This window comes from Oncorhynchus tshawytscha, linkage group LG08, assembly GCF_018296145.1.
Source record: "Oncorhynchus tshawytscha isolate Ot180627B linkage group LG08, Otsh_v2.0, whole genome shotgun sequence".
NCBI lineage: Eukaryota > Metazoa > Chordata > Actinopteri > Salmoniformes > Salmonidae > Oncorhynchus > Oncorhynchus tshawytscha.
Window position 1 is genome coordinate 67,581,030 of NC_056436.1, and position 23,755 is coordinate 67,604,784.

Sequence of the window (23,755 nt, forward strand, 5' to 3'; positions counted from 1 at the left end):
GGTGGTTGTCACGGCCCCTCCTCTGCAGTGCAGGGGCGGTTCCTCCTGCAGGCAAAGGAGGGTCGTTAGTGATTGGAGTCACCTGGGCTCAGGGTATTTGAACAGCTTCACTAATCACTCTTGTCTCTCTCTCTCTCTCTCTCTCTCTACTCCTCCAGGTATGATCCTGTTTTGTTTGTTCCTTTGTAGTTTTGCATAGTTTTCACTCAGTCATTCACACACACACAGATTCATGCATCCCTGCACTTCACATACACCTTACATTATGATACTTTCACACCTCATTCCTTTTTCTGTGTTTAAAGTTAATCGTTTTGGTTTACAATAAAGAACCTTTTTGATTCTCCTGTTGTTCGCGTCCCCTCATTTTTTGCCACAGGCTATGAGCCGGCCTGTGACAGGTAGTTAGGGAAGTGTAGTCTCTCCCCTGGTCAGAGCTAAGATCTAGTAGGGCCTGTAAGTCACTCCCCTCCAGGTCCAGTTCAGCCATATCCTCTTCAGTCCATCTGTTTTGCCACACATCTAGCTGAAACTGGGCTAGGTAGGGTTCCCAGAGCTCCACTCCTCTGTAGCGGGCAACCTTCATTGTCTGGGTAGGTACCTCATTCCTTTGACCACTACCATCTGGTCCACATCCGTCTCCATGCCGCTGTGTAGGACGACAAGGCACCGCACCTTCCTCCAGGTTGCACTGTGTGGTCTGGTGAAGAGAGAACCCTCCACTGGCTAGGAGCAAGCTATCCTAGTATGGGCCCTCCAGGATCAACGGCCGACTTGCCTGTTCCTCCCAGGTGACGTTCATCCTACTTCCCCCACGTCCAGCTGCTTCACAGTGTTATCCATCTCATCTAGGCTTGGGTTTATAGCCATCCCAATTCTGAAACCAATAACAAAATAGTGACTGTCTTTAACAATGGAACTTTAGCAGGCTCTTTGGTAACACTTGTACTTACAGTACCAGTCAAAAGATTGGAAACACATATTAGGCTGGTACATGGACCCGTTCCTCCTGATAGGCTGGCACATTGATACACAGCACACGACAATCACTATTGGAGAATATGGGTTAGGAGTATTTGATACAAATATTGTCAAAACTCAAGGCTTACTGTAAGCTTTTCATCAGGCAAGCACATCACACAATGTAAGCTCACACTCTGGGAAATAGTTGAACATAAGAGCTTGGTAAGTCACACTCCATCTCATTAATAACACTATTTATTAGCTCAACTGCAGGAGGCTGATACACTAAACCAGTTCACATCATATTACTGTACCCGTCCTCTGTTTATTTATTAGCTCAACTGCAGGAGGCTGATACACTAAACCAGTTTATTTATTAGCAACAGGAGGCAGATTAAACTTCACATCAGTACTGTACCCCTCCTCTGTTTATTTATTAGCTCAACTGCAGGAGTCTGATACACTAAACCAGTTCACATCAGATTACTGTACCCCTCCTCTGTTTATTTATTAGCTCAACTGCAGAAGGCTGATAGACTCAACCAGTTCACATCAGATTACTGTACCCCTCCTCTGTTTATTTATTAGCTCAACTGCAGGAGGCTGATACACTAAACCAGTTCACATCATATTACTGTACCCCTCCTCTGTTTATTTATTAGCTCAACTGCAGGAGGCTGATACACTAAACCAGTTCACATCAGATTACTGTACCCCTCCTCTGTTTATTTATTATCTCAACTGCAGGAGGCTGATACACTAAACCAGTTCACATCATATTACTGTACCCCTCCTCTGTTTATTTATTATCTCAACTGCAGGAGGCTGATACACTAAACCAGTTCACATCATATTACTGTACCCCTCCTCTGTTTATTTATTAGCTCAACTGCAGGAGGCTGATACACTAAACCAGTTCACATCAGATTACTGTACCCCTCCTCTGTTTATTTATTAGCTCAACTGCAGGAGGCTGATACACTAAACCAGTTCACATCATATTACTGTACCCCTCCTCTGTTTATTTATTAGCTCAACTGCAGGAGGCTGATACACTAAATCAGTTCACATCATATTACCCACACTCTGCTATTGTTTTAATACCATGACAATTTTTTAAAATAAAATATTTATCAGAAAGCACAGTAGGCTATAGGTTATTCTCATGATACTTTAAAATGCAATATTTACTGTAAGGTATTTTGTATTTCATTTTGATTTGATTTGAAAATTTGAAATAAATAAAATGTTACACTAGGCAACAGATACGTATACCAAAATGTTCAATACACAAACAAGTCAAAAGACTTATTTCTGTTGTAGTCCACAAGTACTGTAGGCCTACAAAAGGTTGTTGAGTGAGGAGACACTCCAGGTAGGTCTATAATTCATTACAACGTGTGAGAATAACTTATCGTAATCTGTGTGTAATTGGATTCAGGCTTATCAACACACATGACCATTTAAAACAATCCTGCTAATCCCTATTCTTCTCAGCCACCTGCAGACAGTGTAGCCACACAGCACAGGGCTAACCAGCACAGTGAGCTGAGGAGAGACACTTCCAGCTCTTTGAGGAGCTATAGCATATAGACACACATCAGCTGAAAAATGGCAGCCGTGGACAAAGACGTGGCTGAGAAGTTTCTGGACAGCAACCCTGACTTTGCCAAGCAGTACTACGATACCAAGTTCCGTCCGAAGGTCATCTCGGACCTTTTCAAAGACAACAAGACTTCCCAGGTGAACACCAGCAGCTTCCACGAGCTGAGCACAGTGGAGGAGAGTGAGATCATATTTGACATGGTCAGAGACCTGCAGGACAACATCCAGATGGAGAAGGCTATCTTCAACTTCATGAAACATCTCAGCTTCATGATACGGTCAGAGAAGATGAGCCTGTTCATGTACCGGATGCGTAATGGCACGGCCGAGCTGGCCACGAGACTCTTCAACGTGCACAAGGACGCCACCTTGGAGGAGTGCCTGGTCCAGCCAGACAGTGAGATAGTCTTTCCCATGGACATCGGTATTGTGGGCCATGTGGCCACCACCAAGAAGACTGTCAACATCCCAGATGTCTCACAGGTAAACATACAAGGCTATAGATCATTGTGGAGAAATCTTGCACTTAAAGGTTCACATTCCCAATAGCGATATAGCAACTACAGTTTACCTGCCCGTTCGTGTTACCTTATCAAGTGGTCATGTTAATTCCAAGAAATTCCTTTCCGGTGAAGAAATGAGAACTGACTGTAGCTCTCCAGTCAGATTCAGACGCATGGGCCTAGTGTCCTACTGCCTCTAGAGGGCAGCATAAGACCATCCTATTTGTGATACTACTGCCAGGTCAATCTTACTAGAGCCAATTCATTTGACATTTGGAAGTGATTGCCAAGCTTATTTTCATACTTAACATGTTTGTCACTCTACTCCGTATCCTCACTGTTGGGTAGGGCTTGCAAGGTAAGCATTTCACTGTACTTGGCAATGTGACAAATTAGACTTGAACACAGTGGATGGCCATCACTGTCAATACCTGTATCAAATGATTTGACCTAAAAAGAATACATTTATTCTGCTTTCATATAAAACCATTTACATATGTTATTATAGTCACATTCCTATTATCCAGTAGACTTTCTTGTGATACAGACACATATTTAATCTTGTTATTCATTTGAACAAATACTACAAACGTTCACTGATAAAATATCCTTTACCAAATACCATAAATGATCACTAAATAAAATATCCTTTACCAAATACCATAAACGTTCACTGATAAAATATCCTTTACCAAATACTACAAACGTTCACTGATACAATATCCTTTAGCAAATACCATAAATGATTACTGATAAAATATCCTTTACCAAATACCACAAATGCTCACTGATAGAATATCTTTATACCAAATAGCACAAACTCTCACTGATAAAATATACTTATACCAAATACCACAAACTCTCACTGATACAATATCCTTTACCAAAATAAGACAGAGTAGTACAGCCAAAGTATCATCATGATTAGAAAATGTTTCCTATCATAGCCCTGCTCATAGTCCTGCTCATAGTTATGCTCATATGTAGCAGTGTGTGGTAAAGGGAGACATATGACTCATATCAAGGATTACAGAGTTCAACCACTGACGGAGACTGTTAGATCGCTCTAGTTGCCTGGATTTTTTAAAATGGTAATTAGGGAGAGGATGGATCGAGCTCTGGGTCTTTCTTTTCCCTAGTGAAAGGCAGAGCCACCATTACTGCGATATGTAAGTGTGGTGTGGGATTACGGCAAGGCAGTCCCCTCCCCCGTTGGTCGGTCATGCAGACAGGCAGGGCTGCTGGGTGTTACTCGGCCTGCAAGGGATAAGGCCTTTAATCTCAGCTGAATTAGAGCGATCCTGGATTATTTCTAAAGGTCATAGCACAAAGCCATTTTCCTCAAGTCAGCGGAATAACAAGAGAACTCACCTTTATTCTATTTAGTGTTGACCTGTAATGTCCTTTCTCCTTTAATCCACATGTTTTAATCATGATATATATTCCCCAGTCAAGAATAGCCCACAATGACACAGATATCAAACCATTCTTAGCGTTAGATGATATGTTAGGCAGTGAATTAATCTATTCCTGGATTAATAGAATATAACAAAAGCATATTCTGTTTTTAACATTGAACAAGTTCCCCTCCCCTTAGTAGTGTTCTGAAAGAGAGTTTTTACATAATCAAATAATAATTGACCTTTTATTACCTTTGGGACTACACTTCTGCTGTCCCCTATAGGATAATCATTTTTGGTACAACCCTCTCAGGAAAGGGTTCTTACATGGAACCCAAAAGGGTTCTACATGGAACCAAAAGGGGTTATTGAAAGGGTTCTCCTATGGGGAGAACCGAAGAACCCTTTTTGGTTCCATATAGCACCTTTTGTTGTGTAGGGTTTCACTGTGATGTGCAAGTTGGATGATCTCATCAATGTATTTATGGTCAAAAGTGTCAATTGAATGTATCAAGCTACAGCACATTGATAGATGTTTGTTTATAAATTCTAAATACTTTCCTGTGGTTCTTCCTCCAGAGCAGCCACTACAGTGACTTTGTGGACCAGATCCAAGAATACCAGACCAAGAGTGTCTTGGCTACCCCTATCATGAACGGCAAGGACATGGTGGCTGTTATGATGGCTGTGAACAAGATTGGAGCTCCACACTTCACTAAGCAGGATGAGGAGGTAACCTATCCCTAACCTCTAATCTCCAACCCTAACCTCTCCCTTCAGTTATACTGAACGTAGATGTTTCTGCAACAGACTCTGTTGAAGTATCTCAACTTTGCCAACCTGATCCTAAGAGTGTTCCATTTGAGCTACCTTCACAACTGTGAGACCAGAAGAGGACAGGTAAGACCTCTCTTGATTTTATTGATGAGTTTATTGACGATGAGGCCTGCTTATATTTCAGAAATTACATATTTTTCCCTGCTACGACTGTGCTGTCTCTGACATCTCCCACCCTCTAGGTCCTGCTCTGGTCTGCCAGCAAAGTGTTTGAGGAGATGACAGATATTGAGAGACAGTTCCACAAGGCCCTCTATACCATCAGGGAGTTCCTTAACTGTGAACGTTACTCTGTTGGCCTCCTGGACATGACCAAGACTAAGGTGAGGTCGGACATGAATCTCAACCTGCTAAAAACATCAGCATACTAATGCTCAGGAACCACTCACCATTATCTAGTCATGTTCAGTTGACCTTTTGTTATGTTTAATTCAACATGTTGAATTGATGTGGATTAATATGTTCCCCTTGTATTTGAGAAGGATTCAATGAAATAACCCTGTGTGTTGCAGGAATTCTATGACCTTTGGCCTGTGCTAATGGGAGAAGTGCCTCAATACGATGGACCCAAGACTCCTGATGGCAGAGTGAGTGACTGGTGACTTAACGGGCAACAGTCAAATGACCCGGACAGATCTGAGCCAACTCAAACATGAATAATGGTAATGTATGTCATTTGATACGTTATCAGTATTCAATCTCATTCCAATTACATGTAACTCATTTTTCTTCAGGAAATAAACTTCTACAAAGTGATTGACTACATTTTACATGGAAAAGAGGAGATCAAAGTTTTACCGTGAGTCATTTCATCAATGATGTGGAAAATGGAATTATATATATATCACCTTATCATGTATGTGCTGCTTTTACACCCTTTCAGGTGCATATATTACTGCATTTGATTTGGTACTTTTTAAAATAGTAATAGTATAAAATCTCCCTCTCCCCCTGTCCTTGTCAGCAACCCAGCTCCGGACCACTGGGCTCTGGTCAGTGGCCTGCCCACCTACGTGGCTAAGGAGGGACTGGTGAGCTGGGAATCCTTCCCTTCCTAAATGAAGAATGAATGCGTCCGAAATTGCACCCATTTTACTATATAGCACACTACTTTTGACCAGGGCCCATAGGGACTATAGGGTGCCATTTTGTATGCAGCCCATATCTTCCCTTCCCTGTACGCGGTATTCATGGGCATCACACAACCAGAAAGCCATTACAGTTTATTATGCAGCTGTCAAACACACACAGCCTGGAAACGAAATGTGCTCTTGCACTGAAATGATGGATAATTGCAATTTTGTGGACATTGTAACTAATCATGCAGTGCTTTTCCATCTGAGCGAGCGTGATCATCCTCTCCTCTCTTCCCCTCTCCTCTCTTCCCTCTTTCTTCTTCTCCCCTCCAGATCTGTAACATTATGAACGCGGCACAAGATGACTTCTTCAGCTTCCAAGTAAGATCCGTTCTCCATGATTAGTTCAGTGCTGTTGAACGCACAAATTAAACAAATCTCTGAAGGGGTTAGTGTCCTGTGGCCAAGTGGACTTCCATTATAGTAGACAGGCCTAGACACAATTCAAATAGATTAATGCTGCTATTTCCAACACTGAGGCAAAGACTTACCCATACAAAGTACTGTAAATATTAGTAGTCAAGTCATGCACTGATGTGAATTAACACATTCAAAGGTATGTATGGCAGGTTTAAGTCAACTAATATTGTTTTTGTAATGCTATGAACCTATTGCGAAGTCATTGACGTCAGGTGGTTCCTGTTTCCTTGTCCTGTTCAGAAAGGGCCCGTGGATAGCTCCGGCTGGATCATTAAGAACGTCCTGTCCCTCCCCATCGTGAATAAGAAAGAGGAAATTGTCGCAGTAGCCACCTTCTACAACAGGAAAGATGGGAAACCCTTTGACGAGCAGGATGAAACTCTGATGGAGGTATGCTACTGTAAAGTCCAGAGCTGCTGCTACTAAGGGGGTGGTAGAGAGAGAGAGCACTGAGTTCAGAGATGCTGCTACTGAGGGGGAGGTAGAGAGAGGACAGCACTGAGTTCAGAGATGCTGCTGCTGAGCGGGAGGTAAAGAGAGGACAGCACTGAGTTCAGAGATGCTGCTGCTGAGGGGGAGGTAGAGAGAGGACAGCACTGAGTTCAGAGATGCTGCTGCTGAGGGGGAGGTAGAGAGAGGACATCACTGAGTTCAGAGATGCTGCTGCTGAGGGGGAGGTATTTCAACCATAATTTCCTCTAACATAGAGAGAGGACATCACTGAGTTCAGAGATGCTGCTGCTGAGGGGGAGGTAAAGAAAGGACATCACTGAGTTCAGAGATGCTGCTGCTGAGGGGAGGTAGAGAGAGACATCACTGAGTTCAGAGATGCTGCTACTGAGGGGGAGGTAGAGAGAGGACAGCAGAGATGCTGTTGCTGAGGGGGAGGTAGAAAGAGACAGCACTGAATTCAGAGCTGCTGCTACTGAGGGGGAGGTAGAGAGAGACAGCACTGAGTCCAATGATGCTGCTACTGAGGGGGAGGTAGAGAGAGGACAGCAGAGATGCTGCTACTGAGGGGGAGGTAGAGAGAGACAGCACTGAATTCAGAGATGCTGCTACTGAGGGGGGGTTAGAGAGAGAGAGCACTGAGTCCAGAGTTGCTGCTACTGAGGGGGAGGTAGAGAGCGACAGCACTGTGTAACTGCTGTATAAATAAACACAGGCCATTGGCAGTATCTGCATTGGGTATTGGTTAGAGTTAAAGCTCCTTTTGGATGATGGCTGAAAGTTAAAGCTCCTTTGGATGATGGCTCAGAGTTAAAGCTCCCTTTGGATGAGGGCTGAGAGTTAAAGCTCCCTTTGGATGAGGGCTGAGAGTTAAAGCTCCCTTTGGATGAGGGCTGAGAGTTAAAGCTCCCTTTGGATGAGGGCTGAGAGTTAAAGCTCCCTTTGGATGAGGGCTGAGAGTTAAAGCTCCCTTTGGAGGAGGGCTGAGAGTTAAAGCTCCCCTTGGAGGAGGGCTGAGAGTTAAAGCTCCTTCTGGATGAAGGCTGAGAGTTAAAGCTCCTTCTGGATGAGGGCTGAGAGTTAAAGCTTCTTCTGGATGAGGGCTGAGAGTTAAAGCTCCTTCTGGATGAGGGCTGAGAGTTAAAGCTCCTTTTGGATGATGGCTGAGAGTTAAAGTTCCTTTTGGATGAGGGCTGAAAGTTAAAGCTCCTTTGGATGATGGCTGAGAGTTAAAGCTCCTTTTGGATGAGGGCTGAAAGTTAAAGCTCCTTCTGGATGAGAGCTGAGAGTTAAAGCTCCTTTTGGATGAGGGCTGAGAGTTAAAGCTCCTTTTGGATAATGGTTGAGAGTTAAAGTTCCTTTTGGATGAGGGCTGAAAGTTAAAGCTCCTTTGGATGATGGCTGAGAGTTAAAGCTCCTTTTGGATGAGGGCTGAAAGTTAAAGCTCCGTCTGGATGAGAGCTGAGAGTTAAAGCTCCTTTTGGATGAGGGCTGAGAGTTAAAGCTCCTTTTGGATAATGGTTGAGAGTTAAAGTTCCTTTTGGATGAGAGCTGAGAGTTAAAGCTCGTTTTAGATGAGAGCTGAGAGTTAAAGCTCCTTTTGGATGAGAGCTGAGAGTTAAAGCTCCTTTTGGATGATGGCTGAGAGTTAAAGCTTCTTCTAAATGAGGGCTGAGAGTTAAAGCTCTGTCTGGATGAGGGCTGAGAGTTAAAGCTCCTTCTGGGTGAGGGCTGAGAGTTAAGGCTCCTTCTGGGTGAGGGCTGAGAGTTAAAGCTCCTTCTGGATGAGGGCTGAGAGTTAAAGCTCCTTCTGGATGAGGGCTGAGAGTAAAGCTCCTTCTGGATGAGGGCTGAGAGTTAAAGCTCCTTCTGGATGAGGGCTGAGAGTTAAAGCTCCTTCTGGATGAGGGATGAGAGTTAAAGCTTATTCTGGATGCAGACTGAGAATTAAGGCTTCTTCTAGATGAGGGCTGGGAGAAAGCTACTTTTGGATGAAGGCTGAGAGTTAAGGCTCCTTCTGGGTGAGGGCTGAGAGTTAAGGCTCCTTCTGGATGAGGGCTGAGTGTTAAAGCTCCTTCTGGATGAGGGCTGAGTGTTAAAGCTCCTTCTGGATGAGGGCTGAGAGTTAAAGCTCCTTCTGGATGAGGGATGAGAGTTAAAGTATATTCTGGATGCAGACTGAGAGTTAAGGCTCCTTCTAGATGAGGGCTGGGAGAAAGCTACTTTTGGATGAAGGCTGAGAGTTAAAGCTACTTCTAGGTGAGAGCTGAGAGTTAAAGCTTCTTCTGGATGCAGACTGAGAGTTAAGGCCCCTTCTTGCTGCAGCAACAGGAAGTGTGAATTGTTATGTGGAATATAATTAATGGACTTTTTGTAAGGGTTTGGAAATTACAAACATTAGAAGCCTTTTTAAAACTCAAGTATACTCCAAGTTTTCATTTCTCAGCAACAAAATAGAAAAACTCAGCAACAGAATAGTGATCAAATTAAGATCCTACATCTGTACTCTCATCCACTCTTGCATTTGAGATAATGCCAGTTAACACATAATACTACTTCATAGGGCTGTTTCAGATACTTATCAATAACATTGTCAGTTACAGTAATCCATTCTATATGATAGCTTGTACCACATCCCCCTCTCAATACCATTTGTTGTGTCTGTGTGTACTGAGTGTATACTGAGTGTATACTTATTATGTTGACCAAGAAATGCAATAGCCTAACTCTTTCTCTGGTCATGGCAGTCTCTCACCCAGTTCCTTGGCTGGTCTGTGCTCAACACAGACACCTATGACAAGTGGAACAAGCTGGAGAACAGGAAGGACATCTTCCAGGACATGGTGCTGTACCACATCAAGTGCAGGACGGATGAGACCCAGAATGTATTGGTGGGTAAAGTAACATTATTCATAGACACCAGATGAAAAGTGCATTTATAACATGGAAAAAAGCCTGTCATACTGGATATTAGGTAGTCAGTCAATAGTGGAACGCTAGTTACCATCTGTGAGATTTAGACAGAGCTATTTACTGAGAAATAACCAAGGTTTTCCAGGAAATTCAGAAATTGATCGATATAATGCTGTTTCATCTAAGGTGAACACTGATGGTGTGCTTTGCTTTTAGAATACCAGGGATAGGTATGGAAAGGAACCACATGAGTGTGAGGAGGTGGAACTGGAAGCAATCCTGGTAAACAACTATTCTAACTAACATCTATTTTCTACTTGCTTCTTGTGTCGGCTGACTGGCTGACTGGCTGTCTGGTTGCGTGACTGGCTGACTGGCTGGCTGGCTGGTGGAGTGACTGGCTGACTGGCTGACTGATTGGCTGGCTAGCTGCCTTGGTAGAACCCGTAATGCATTTTGTTTCCCTGTCTCCATACAGTCGGAAGTTCTACCACCCTCTTCCAAGTCGGAGCTCTTTGAGTTTCACTTCTGTGACTTTGAGCACAGTCATCTAGACCTGGTCAAGTTAGGCATTAAGATGTACTATGAGTTGGGAGTGGTGGACAAGTTCCACGTCCCCCGTGAGGTGAGACATCACTGATGAAGAAGCATCTTGGCCAGAGACATATGGCCCACACTATTGCCACGTCATGTGTTCCATTTAGAGAACACATACAGCAGTGGGTTATAAAGCAAGGCTACACAATTAAAGGCTTAACAATTGCATGAGTAACATTTAATAACTACATCATGACAGTTTATGTTAATATAGATAATGATTATATACTCTCCTAATGTACAACATGTATTGACATAGTGTGCCAAAAACCATCTAGCTGTTGAGAGCTATCTGGTCTGTAACAATGCCTGTCCTATATGTGTCTCTCAGACCCTCACCAGGTTCTGTTACTCCCTCAGTAAGGGCTACAGGCAGATCACCTACCATAACTGGAGTCATGGCTTCAATGTGGGCCAGACCATGTTCACTTTGCTCATGGTGAGTACTTCAAATGGCACCCTATTCCCCATATAGTGCATTACTTTTGACCAGAGCCCGATGAGCCCCGATCAAAATTAGTACACTATATAGGGAATAGTGCGCCCTTTTGGATGCATACATACTTATAATTCACAAACCCTCAGGAATAAACACTTCACCTACAATACCTTGCACTGACACCATGGATGATACCATGACAGTTGATACATGTAATATATCTTCAAGCTGTGGTGGCCAGGTGATCTATCTTTACTGAACCCCTAACACTGATACCCTCCTCCCCTGTCATGTAATGAGTCCTCCAAGTGTGACCCTTCCTTTCTGAATTGTTCTTTCCTACAGTGGTGTGAAGTACTTAAGTAAAAATACATTAAAATACTACTTAAGTCATTTTTTGGGGTATCTGTATTTTTTACTAGTTTTATTTTTACTCCACTACATTCCTAAAGAAAATTATGTACTTTTTACTCCATACATTTTCCCTGACACCCAAAAGTAAATTTTGAATGCTTAGCAGGACAGGAAAATGGTCCAATTCATGCACTTATCCCTGGTCATCCTGAATAGCTCTGATCTGGCAGACTCACCAAACATACATGCTTCGTTTGTAAATGATGTCTGAGTGTTGGAGTGTGCCCCTGGCTATACGGAAATAAATAAACAAGAAAATGGTTTGCTGTGACTTTCACTTTTACTTGAGTCATTTTCTATTACGGTATCTTTACTTTCACAAAAGTATGACAATTGGGTACTTTTTCCAGCGCTGCTTTCCTATAACCACAGTGAACTCTTCAGACGTACAGTAACTTAACTCACAGCGGAAGGAGGATAAGGGAGCGGGGTCAGGCTCATTATCAGCAGTCCTCTTCTGCGTGGCTGTGTGGCTCAGCTCGGTCCAGGCTTTATTGCTTCTAATGAGGCCTCCAGAGCCAGCCATCTCCATAGGAGCAGGAGGGGAGAGGGGACTCAGTAAGAGGCCCATGTGTGGCTCCATATAGCCCCTGGTGTTAGCCCCATGAATCCTGGACCCTAACCTAATTTCCTGTATCATTGGACATGTGGCCAAACCTAACTTCCTGTATCATTAGACATGTGGCCAAACCTAACTTCCTGTATCATTAGACATGTGACCAAACCTAACTTCCTGTATCATTAGACATGTGGCCAAACCTAACTACCTGTATTATTGGACATGTGGCCAAACCTAACTTCCTGTATCATTAGACATGTGACCAAACCTAACTTCCTCTATTATTGCATTAGACAGGTGACCTGAAGCGTTATTACACAGAGCTAGAGACCATGGCCATGGTAACAGCTGGCTTATGCCACGATGTCGACCACAGAGGTACCAACAACCTCTACCAGATGAAGTAAGGGAATGACTGGGTTTACATTTTTTTGTTTTCTTTCAAATAGTTTGACTGTTTGATTTGTGCCTGTCTAAAGTACCAAAAGGGCAGGGTATATGCCAGGTAAGCTCAATCAATCATAGCTTATGTGTTTGAAGGTAAACAAAGACTATTATAACCCAGATATGCTGCCTACAGTGATACCTGGAAAGTTGTAGAAACATCAACAGAGAAAGCAATGACTCATTACTTACCAATGGCTATAATCATTTTTTCCCTCTCCCTCCTTCTGTGTTTGTCAGGTCTGGAAACCCTCTCGCAAAGCTCCACGGCTCCTCCATCCTGGAGAGACACCATCTGGAGACTGGGAAGACCCTGCTGAGAGACCCTGTGAGTGAGGTTGCTTCCCAAATGGCACCCTATTCCCTACATAGTCACCATGGGCTGAAATTGGCCAGTGGGTGGTTTTATTTAGCCCCCCCAAAAAAGGTTTCTGAGCAATAAATTAAATTAAAATAATAACAATTTTCTGACATGGAAAAACACCAGGACATCAGCTCCAAGTGATTTTAATTTTGGAAATCTGTTCCCAAGTATTACAACGCATAATATAGAGATCTACACTGAGTATACAAAACATTAAGAACACCCGCTCTTTCCATGACATAGACTGACCAGGTGAATCCAGGTGAAAGCTATGATCCTTTATTGATGTCACTTGTTAAATCCACTTCAATCCGTGTAGATGAAGGGGAGGAGACAGGTTAAAGAAGGATTTTTAAGCCTTGAGTCAATTGAAACATGGATTGTGTATGTGTGCCATTCAGAGAGTGAATGGGAAAGACAGAAAATGTAAGTGCCTTTGAACGGGGTATGGTAGTAGGTGCACCGGTTTGTGTCAAGAACTGCAATGCTGCAGGGTTTTTCACACTCAACAGTTTCCCGTGTGTATCAATAATGGTCCACCACCCAAAGGACATCCAGCCAATTTGACACAACTGTGGGAAGCATTGAAGTCAACATGGGCCACCATCCCTGTTGAATGCTTTTGACACCTTGTAGAGTCCATGCCCCAATAATTTGAGACTGTTCTGTGGGCAAAAGGGGGTGCAATTCAATATTAGGAAGATGTTCCTAATGTTTGATGTTCCTAATGTCAGTGTATGTGATCGTATTTAAATGTAAGCCAGGTTTGACATTGTTATATTTTAGTCAAATATGAAATCGGTTTGGGCTTCTTGCAGTCGATTTATGATTATCGATTTGCAGTCGATTTATAATTATGTTCCGGCCCCCGGACCATGCCCTCGGCCAAATGTAGTTGATGATCCCTGTTCTAGAAGTTCTGACCTGAGAGGGGTTGGTTTCTCTCTTGGAGAAGTCATACTGTGAATGGTGCAGTTCTGATGGCACAGAAAGTGCCTGGGAGAATCTGCCCACCAGCAATCCCATAATTAGGCAACCTTTCAATGTTCACATTATCACTAACCATGAACTGTGGCAGGCAGCAGCTTCACATGTTTGTTATTTGTTAATCATACATTTGATTTACTATACATCTTTGTTGGTATTTGCTGATTCAACAGTACATGTTAAATATGAATATGTTATCACATTCAAATATATCTATGTTGATATCTGTTAATCTGTTTCAGGCCTTAAATATTTATCAGAATCTTAGTCGTGCTCAGCACGAGCATGTCATTCATCTGATGGACATCGCCATCATCGCCACTGACCTCGCTCTCTACTTTAAGTGAGTAGCTACTCTCCAACTGTTGTACAGTGCCTTCAGAAAGTATTCACACCCCTTGACATTTTACACATTTCGTTGTTACAGCCTGAATTTAAAATGGAAGAAGCCTGTACAGAATAAAATATATTCCAAAATATGCATCCTGTTTGCAAAAAAGGCACAAAATCAATACTGCAGAAAATGTGGCAAAGGAATTAACTTTTTGTCCTTGTGGCAAAGAAATTAACTTAATGTTTGGGTTCAATCTAACACAACACATCACTGAGTACCTCTCTCCATATTTTCAAGCATGGTGGTGTCTGCATCATGTTATGGGTATGCTTGTTGTTGGCAGGTACTGGGAAGTTTTTCAGGGTAAAAAAAAATGTAATGGAGCTGAGCACTGGCAAAATCCTTGAGGAAAAATACAGTGCCTTACAAAAGTATTCACCCCCCTTGGCGTTTTTCCTATTTTGTTGCATTACAACCTGTAATTGAAATGGATTTTTATTTGGATTTCATGTTAAAAAAAAATATCAGAAACTTTGAACATCGCACAGAGCACCATTTTATCTATTATTAAAAAATAGAAAAAATATGGCACCACAACAAACCTGCCAAGAGAGGCTGCTCACCAAAACTCATGGACCAGGCAAGGAGTGCATTAATCAGAGAGGCAACAAAGAGACCAAAGATAACCCTGAAGAAGCTGTAAAGCTCCACAGTGGAGATTAGAATATTTGTCCATAGGACCACTTTAAGCCGTACACTCCACAGAGCTGGGCTTTACAGAAGAGTGGACAGAAAAAAAGCCATTGCTTTAAGAAAAAATAAAGCAAACATGTTTGGTGTTCGCCAAAAGGCATGAGGGAGACTCCCCAAACAAAAGGAAGAAGGTATTCTGGTCAGATGAGACTAAAATTGAGCTTTTGGGTCACCAAGGAAAATACTATGTCTGGCGCAAACCCAACACCTCTCATCACCCCGAGAACCATCCCCATGCTGTGGGGTTGTTTTTCATCAGCAGGGACTGGGAAACTGGTCAGAATTGAAAGAATGATGGATGGAGCTAAACACAGGGAAATTCTTGAGGAAAACCTGTTTCAGTCTTCCAGAGATTTGAGACTGGGAACAGAGGTTCACCTTCTAGCAGGACAATCCCAGTGGCTAGATGTGTCAAGCTTATAGAGACATACCCCAAGAGACTTGAAGCTGTAATTGCTGCAAAAGGTATCTCTACAAAGTATTGACTTTGGGGGGGGGTGAATAGTTACGCTGAAGTTTTCAGTTTTTTTGTCTTATTTCTTGTTTGTTTCACAATCAAAAATATTTTGCATCTTCAAAGTGGTAGGCATGTTGTGTAAATCAAATGATACAAACCCCCCCAAAATCCATTTTAATTTCAGGTTGTAAGGCAACACAATAGGAAAAATGCCAAGGGGGTGAATACTTTCGCAAGCCACTGTACCTATGTCAAGGCTTGAAAATGGCTGTCTAGCAATGATCAACAACCAGCTTGACAGAGCTAGAACATTTTTAAAAAGAATAATGAGGAAGTATGGCACAATCCAGGTGTGTAAAGGTCTTAGAGACTTACCCAGAAATGAATCACTGCCAAAGGTGTTCCTAACATGTTTTGACTCAGTGGGATTAATACTTATCTAATTAAGATACTGTAGTGTTTTATTTTTCATACATGAAGACAAATATATGTATCTTCTACTTTGACAGAGTATTTTAAATGTTAATTCCACTTTGTAACACAATATAAAGTGAAGAAATCCAGGGGTGTTAATACTTATGAAAAGGCATATGAGTACATGAGAGCTTGGAGATTGTGAAGTGATTGTTTTAAATGTATGTAGTTCTGGGTTTGAGCTGTTCTTAACTATTAATGTTCTGTATTACAGTTGAAGTCGGAAGTTTACATTCACCTTAGACAAATACGTTGAAACTCAGTTTTTCACAATTCCTGACATTATCTGTCTTAGGTCAGTTAGGATCACCACTTTATTTTAAGAATGTGAAATGTCAGAGAGAATAGTAGAGAGAATTATTTACTTTTATTTCTTTCATCACATTCCCAGTGGGTCTTTAGTTTACATACACTCAATTAGTCGTTGGTAGCATTGCCTTTAAATTGTTTAACTTGGGTCAAACGTTCTGGGTAGCCTTACAAGCGTCCCACAATAAGTTGGGTGAATTTTGACTCATTCCTCCTGACAAAGCTGGTGTAACTGAGTCTGGTTTGTAGGCCTCCTTGCTCACACATGCTTTTTCAGTTCTGTAGACACATTTTTGGTAGAATTGAGGTCAGGGCTTTGTGATGGCCACTCCAATACCTTGACTTTGTTGTCCTTAAGCCATTTTGCCACAACTTTGGAAGTAAAGTATGCTTGGGGTCATTGTTCATTTGGAAGACCCATTTCCGACCAAGCTTTAACTTAACTGATGTCTTGAGATATTGCTTCAATATATCCACATAATTTTCTATTTTGTGAAGTGCACCAGTCCCTCCTGCAGCAAAGCACCCCCACAACATGATGCTGCCACCCCCGTGCTTCACAGTTGGGATGGTGTTCTTCGGCTTGCAAGCCTCCCCCTTTTTCCTCCAAACATAATGATGGTTATTATGACCAAACAGTTCTATTTTGTTTTTCATCAGACCAGAGGACATTTCTCCAAAAAGTACGATCTATGTCCCCATGTGCAGTTGCAAACCGTAGTCTGGCTTTTTTATGGCGGTTTTGGGGCAGTGGCTTCTTCCTTGCTGAGCGGCCTTTCAGGTTATGTTGATATAGGACTTGTTTTACTATGGATATAGATACTTTGGTATCCGTTTCCTCCAGCATCTTCACAAGGTCCTTTGCTGTTTTTCTGGGATTGATTTGCACTTTTCGCACTAAAGTGCATTCATCTCTAAGAGACAGAACGCGTCTCCTTCCTGAGCAGTATGATGGCTGCGTGGTCCCACGGTGGTAATACTTGCGTACTATTGTTTGTACAGATGAACGTGGTACCTCCAGACGTCTGGAAATTGCTCCCAAGGATGAACCAGACTTGTGGAGATCTACAATTGTTTTCTGAGGTCTTGGCTGATTTATTTTCCTTTTCCCATGATGTCAAGCAAAGAGGCACTGAGTTTGAAGGTAGGCCTTGAAATACATCCACAGGTACACCTCCAGTTGACTCAAATTATGTCAATTAGACTATCAGAAGCTTCTAAAGCCATGACATAATTTTCTGGAATTTTCCAAGCTGTTTAACGGCACAGTCAACTTAGTGTATGTAAACTTCTGACCCACTGGAATTGTGATACAGTGAATTATAAGTGAAATAATCTGTCTGTAAACAATTGTTGGGAACATTACTTGTGTCATGCACAAAGTAGATGTCCTAACTGACTTGCCAAAACTATAGTTTGTTAACAAGACATTTGTGGAGTGGTTGAAAAACAAGGTTTTAAGAACTCCAACCTAATTGTATGTAAACTTCTGACTTCAACTGTATGTAATGTTTCATGTTTTGTGTAGACCCCAGGAAAAGTAGCTGCTGCTTTCGCAACAGCTAATGGGGATCCTAATAAAATACCAATCCCAAATACCAATGGCACCCTATTTCCTACATTGTGCACTACTTGTGATCAGCCTGGTCAAAAGTAGTGCCCTATATAGTGAATAATGTGCCATATGGGAAGCATACTGTGTCACGGTAACTGAGGATGATTTCCTCCTGTCTGTAGGAAAAGAACCATGTTCCAGAAGATCGTGGACCAATCGAAGACCTACGAGACCTGGGACGAGTGGACCAAGTACATGACGCAGCAGACCACTCGCAAGGAGATAGTCATGTAGGTGAATTCCATAGGAGAGTTGTAGGTCTAGGCATATGAGGGTAGTAATTGCCCTGTGGAGGAAACTATGGAGGTCTTTGTAAGATTTCACTTTTCAAACGTAACAGGGCAGAAACGAAGACAAAACTAAGACAAGACAGGACAGACACTAAGACAAATATAATCTATGGAGGTCTTTACAGGTCCAAGACTATATTAGACTTCAACACAATCCGTAAAAAAATATGGGTTCACTAAGGTGTGGAGAAAATAATTATACTCCTGTCACAACTGATTTTCTCGCTGACCTTCGAACGATCTGGCCTTAATGGCCATGTACTCTTATAATCTTCACCAGGCACAGCCAGAAGAGGACTGGCCACCCCTCAGAGCCTGGTTCCTCTCAAGGATTCTTCCTAAGTTCATGCCTTTCTAAGGAGTTGTTCCTATCCACCGTGCTTCTACATCTGCGTTGCTTGCTCTTTGGGGTTTTTGTCACTTCGTGACATCTGCTGATGTAAAAAGGGTTTTATAAATAAATGTGATTGATTTGATTTATACTCACACCCTATCTGTCCTCTACATACACAGGGCTATGATGATGACGGCCTGCGATCTGTCTGCTATTGCCAAACCATGGGACATCCAGAGCAAGGTAACACAGATGTTTGAAGGATTCAGTTGTGCTGCTTTTGTCATAACGACACAGCATCTTAGAACATGTGGCTTTCAGCAGTCCACATTGAAAACAGAAGAGGATGTGAGAGGAATAGCAATTAGTATGGAATAGCATTTCTGTAATGCCATTTTTCTTGTAAGCTCTGGATTGCATCAGAAGCAGACCTTTCATACTACAGTATATATTAAATCGTAACAGAATATTTCCGTTGAGGCAAGTGAGCACAAACTCACATCAGTGCAAATGTACTCTTGTTGCTATGGACATCATCATTCTGTAAGTTTCATAATGTTGGTCTGTGAGTGTTGTGTGTGTGACCATTCCTGGGTGGGCCTGCAGGTGGCGCTGTCTGTGGCTGCAGAGTTCTGGGAGCAGGGTGACCTGGAGAGGACTGTACTGGAACAGCAGCCTATTGTAAGAACTGAATGGGAGACTTGAGGAGGAGGAGGAGAAAGAGAAAGAGAGAGAGAGAGGAGAGGGGGTAAGAGGGAGAGGGAGAGAGAGAAAAAGAGAGTGCAAGAGAGATAGGGGGAGAGAGCAAGAGAGAGAGGGGGAGAGAGAGTGAAAGGGAGGGAGACAGAGAGAGATGGAGAGTGAGAGAGAGATGGAGAGAGATGGAGAGAGAGAAAGGGAGAGAGAGAGAGTAAGGGAGAGTTCCCATAGGGCATGTGGTGATGTCTATTATGTAGCGTGGTGATTCAGATGTGGTCACTACAGCCGAGTCAACTGACACACCATTTTACCCAGCAAGATTCCTAGGAGTATAACAGCATTTGTGTCAGAACGGGAAAATGTAGTTTAGGTCCATTTGATTGCTTTAGCTGGAGTCAAGCAGTGCCAAGTTTTAGTACATTTGTTCTACTAATCCCATGAACCCCCCCCAACCCAACCCACTCCCCAGCCCATGATGGATAGGACTAAATCAGCTGATCTTCCCAAGATGCAGTGTGGTTTCATCGATTTTGTCTGTGCTTTTGTGTACAAGGTGAGTCCTTGTGTCTCCATCATAAATAAATAACTAGTAGTTGGCACTGGATACCAAGTAACTTAGATCTAGCTAGGATTTTGAACTTACACTTTCCACCTCCTCGCCATCTCCCCCCACCTCCTCTAGGAGTTCTCCCGTTTCCATGTGGAGATCACTCCCATGCTGGACCGGCTGCTGAACAACAGGAAGGAGTGGAATGCTCTGAAGGAGATACATGAAGCTAAGCTGGCTGCTCTGGAGGAGGCCAAGACAGTCAAGGAGGAGGCAGCTGTTACAGCCACCGCAGCCAAGCAGGGTAACGCACATTAAGAGATACTCCACACTTCCTCTTTAGACATTTGATTTTTTATTTAACCTTTATTTAACGAGGCAAGTCAGTTAAGAACAAATTCTTATTTACAATGACGGCCTACCCTGGCCAAACCCGGACGATGCTGGGCCAATTGCGCGCAGCCCTATGGGACTCCCAATCACGGCCAGTTGTGATACAGCCTGGAATCAAACCAGGGTCTGTAGTGACACCTCTAGCACTGAGCTGCAGTCCCTTAGACCGATGCGCCACTCTGGATACATGGTGGAAACTACACTGAACTTAAATATAAATGAACTGAGTTACAGTTCATATAAGGAAATCAGTCAATTGAAATAAATCCAGTATACCCTCATCTATGGATGTCACATGACTAGGAATACAGATATGCATATGTTAGTCACAGATACCTTAAAAAGGGGTTGATCAGGTTGTTGATTGTGGCCTGTGGAATGTTGCCCTACTCCTCTTCAATGGCTGTGTGAAGTTTATTGATATTGGAAGGGAACTTGAACATACGGTCATACACATTGATCCGGATCATCCAAACATGCTCAATGGGTGACATGTCTGATGAGTATGCAGGCCAACTGGGACGTTTTCAGCTACCAGGATTATCATGCTGAAACGTGAGGTGATGGCAACGGATGAATGGCACAACAATGGTCCTCAGGATCTCGTCACGGTATCTGTGCATTCAAATTGCCATCAATAAATTGCAATTGTATTCTTTGTCCGTAGCTTATGCCTGCCCATACCATAACCCCACCGCCACCGTAGGCGCTCTGTTCACAAAATTGACATCAGCAAACCTTCTCTGTGTGCCAGTGGCCATCGAAGGTGAGCATTTGTCAAGTGAAGTTGGGTATGATGCTGAACTGCAGTCAGGTCAAGACCCTGGTGAGGACGACGAGCACGCAAATGAGCTTACCTGAGACAGTTTCTGACAGTTTGTGCAGAAATTCTTCAGTTGTGCAAACCCACACTTTCAGTTGGCCGGGTAGCTGGTCTCAGACGATCCTTCAGGTGAAGCAGTCGGATGTGGAGGTTCTGGGCTGGCCTGGTTGGTTACAAGTGGTCTGCGGTTATGAAGCTGGTTGGAGACGGCTTATGGTAGAGAAATTAACATTCAATTATCTGGCAACAGCTCTGGTGGACATTCCTGCAGTCAGCATGCCAATTGAAAGCTCCCTCAAAATATGAGACATCTGTGGCACATTGTGTTGTGTGACAAAACTGCACATTTTAGAGTGGCCTTTTATTGTGTACTGATCATGCTGTTTAATCAGCTTCTTGATATGCCACACGTGTCAGGTGGATGGATTATCTTGGAAAAGGAGAAATGCTCACTAACAGGGATGCAAACAAATTTGAGCACACCATTTTAGAGAAATAAGCTTTTTGTGCCTATGGAACATTTCTGGGATCTTTACATGTTGCTTTTATATTTTTCTTCAGTGTACTAAGAGCATGTCTCTATGGGGACAGGCAAAACCCTAGAGGAAAACACTGCAGACTGACATAAACTTGGACTGTCTCTCCTTGATACAATGTATAGTTTAAGCTCTGGGGCTCATTCAACTTCATAAATGTGAGATCAGGATCTATATTCATAAAGTGTCTCAGAGTAGCAGTGCTGATCTAGGATCAGTTTTCCCTTTTAGATCATAATTAATACGATTATATAGACAGGGAGGACCTGATCCTACATCAGCACATCTATTATGTGACGCTTTGTGAATATGGACCCTGTACTCTAACCCTGTGTTGTTCCCTCTCTCACACAGCGAGTGCAGCTGAAGCAGCGCCCCAGTCAAAGACCTGTGTTGTCAACTAGACTTGAGAGATACCAGTCCTGGACCAAAGTGACTGTACCAAGACAGGAGTTTTACGTTCCTGTACCAGATATCGGTCTACTAGAGCTGGTTAGCATTAGCCTAGCGTAGCCTTACAGTATGCTGAACTTGAGCCGGTTAGCATTAAGTTAGTATACCCTTACAGTATACATAACTAGAGTAGGTTAGCATTAACTTAATTTAGCCTTACAGTATACTGAACAAGAGTCAGTTAGCATTAGTTTAGCGTAGACTTACAGTATACATAACTAGTACCAATTAGCATTAGCTTAGCATTACAGTATACATAACTAGAGCCGGATAGCATTAGCTTAGCATAGCCTTACAGTATACTGCACTGTGCTGTACATTGACCTATATATGGTACCAAACCAGAGGATCCACAGGATGAAGCAGTTCATGGACAAATTCAAACACAGCCTATTCCTGTGCAATGAATGTAAATATTTAGGTATTTTACTGGAATTTACCATGTACTTACACACTCATTAATTTGGCAATGTGAAATTGACTTCCTTAGAAATACGGAATTCAGTTAGCAAAAAAAGGTTGGGTATCATTTCCATAGGCTAAACATACACTGTATTCTGAAAGTATTCAGACCCCTTAACTTTTGCCACATGTTGATATGTTACAGCCTTATTCTAAAATGTATAAAATTACATGTTTTCCTCATTAATCTACACACAATAATCTATAATAATCTATAATGCAAAAACAGGCTTTTAGAAATAAAAAACAGAAATACTTTATTTACATAAGTATTCAGACTCAAAATTGATCTCAGGTGCATCCTGTTTCTATTGATCATCCTTGACATGTTTCTACAAATTGATTGGAGTCCACCTGTGGCAAATTCAATTGATTGGACATGATTTGGAAAGTCACACACCTGTCTATATAAGGTCCTACAGTTGACAGTGCATGTCAACTGTGGGACCAAAACCAAACCATAAGGTCGAAGGAATTGTCCATATAGCTCCAAGACAGGATTGTGTCGAGGCACAGATCTGTGGAAGGGTACCAAAAATGTCTACAGCATTGAAGGTCCCCAAGAACACAGTGGCCTCCGAAATTCTTAAATGGAAGAAGTTTGGAACCACCAAGACTCTTCCTAGAGGTGGCTGCCCGGCCAAACTGAGCAATTGGGGGAGAAGGGCCTTGGTCAGGGAGGTGACCAAGAACCCGATGGTCACTCTGACAGAGTTCCAGAGTTCCTCTGTGGAGATGGGAGAACCTTCCAGAAGGACAACCATCTCTGCAGCACTCCACAAATCAGGACTTTATGGTAGAGTGGCCAGACTGGAAGCCACTCCTCAGTAAAAGGCACAAGACAACACGCTTGGAGCTTGCCAAAAGTCACATTAAGACTGTCAGACCACTCTATTTGGGACAAGTCTCTGAATGTCCTTGAGTGGCCCAGCCAGAGCCCGGACTTGAACCCGATCAAACATCTCTGGAGAGACCTGAAAATAGCGACACTTCCCATCCAACCTGACAGAGCTTGAGAGGATCTGTAGAGAAGAATGGGAGAAACTCCCAAAATACAGGTGTGCCAAGCTTGTAGCGTCATACCAAAGAAGACAAGAGGCTGTAATCACTGCCAAAGGTGCTTCAATAAACTACTGAGTAAAGGGTCTGAAAACTTATGTAAATGTTATATTTCAGTTTTTAAATTTAATACATTTGCAAAAATGTTTAAAAAAAACGTTTTGCTTTGTCATTATGGGTTATTGT

General features: G+C 42.6%; 1 protein-coding gene across 1 annotated transcript; it reads left to right on the forward strand.

Annotated features, from left to right (window-relative positions):
- Positions 1 to 2,469: 2,469 nt before the first annotated feature.
- Positions 2,470 to 22,671, forward strand: LOC112256058 (phosphodiesterase 6A, cGMP-specific, rod, alpha). Its single transcript, XM_024429010.2, has 22 exons — positions 2,470 to 3,051; positions 5,051 to 5,203; positions 5,282 to 5,371; positions 5,491 to 5,631; positions 5,821 to 5,895; positions 6,043 to 6,107; positions 6,273 to 6,339; positions 6,718 to 6,765; positions 7,105 to 7,254; positions 10,062 to 10,205; positions 10,444 to 10,509; positions 10,706 to 10,852; positions 11,156 to 11,263; positions 12,530 to 12,639; positions 12,921 to 13,008; positions 14,274 to 14,374; positions 18,096 to 18,203; positions 18,777 to 18,840; positions 19,204 to 19,278; positions 19,766 to 19,849; positions 19,979 to 20,147; positions 21,950 to 22,671. The coding sequence occupies exons 1-22, from the start codon at positions 2,575 to 2,577 to the stop codon at positions 21,997 to 21,999; spliced, it is 2,580 nt and encodes an 859-aa protein (XP_024284778.1). The 5' UTR covers positions 2,470 to 2,574; the 3' UTR covers positions 22,000 to 22,671.
- The last annotated feature ends 1,084 nt before the right edge of the window (positions 22,672 to 23,755 follow it).

What these genes read in the sequence shown, in the direction of transcription:
- LOC112256058 (XM_024429010.2), top strand. Translation starts at nt 2,575, where the DNA reads ATGGCAGCCGTGGACAAAGACGTGGCTGAGAAGTTTCTGGACAGCAAC. An exon ending in AGACCCTGCTGAGAGACCCT is followed by an intron (nt 13,009 to 14,273) that starts GTGAGTGAGGTT and finishes AATCTGTTTCAG; the next exon opens with GCCTTAAATATTTATCAGAA. An exon ending in TACTGGAACAGCAGCCTATT is followed by an intron (nt 19,279 to 19,765) that starts GTAAGAACTGAA and finishes CCCACTCCCCAG; the next exon opens with CCCATGATGGATAGGACTAA.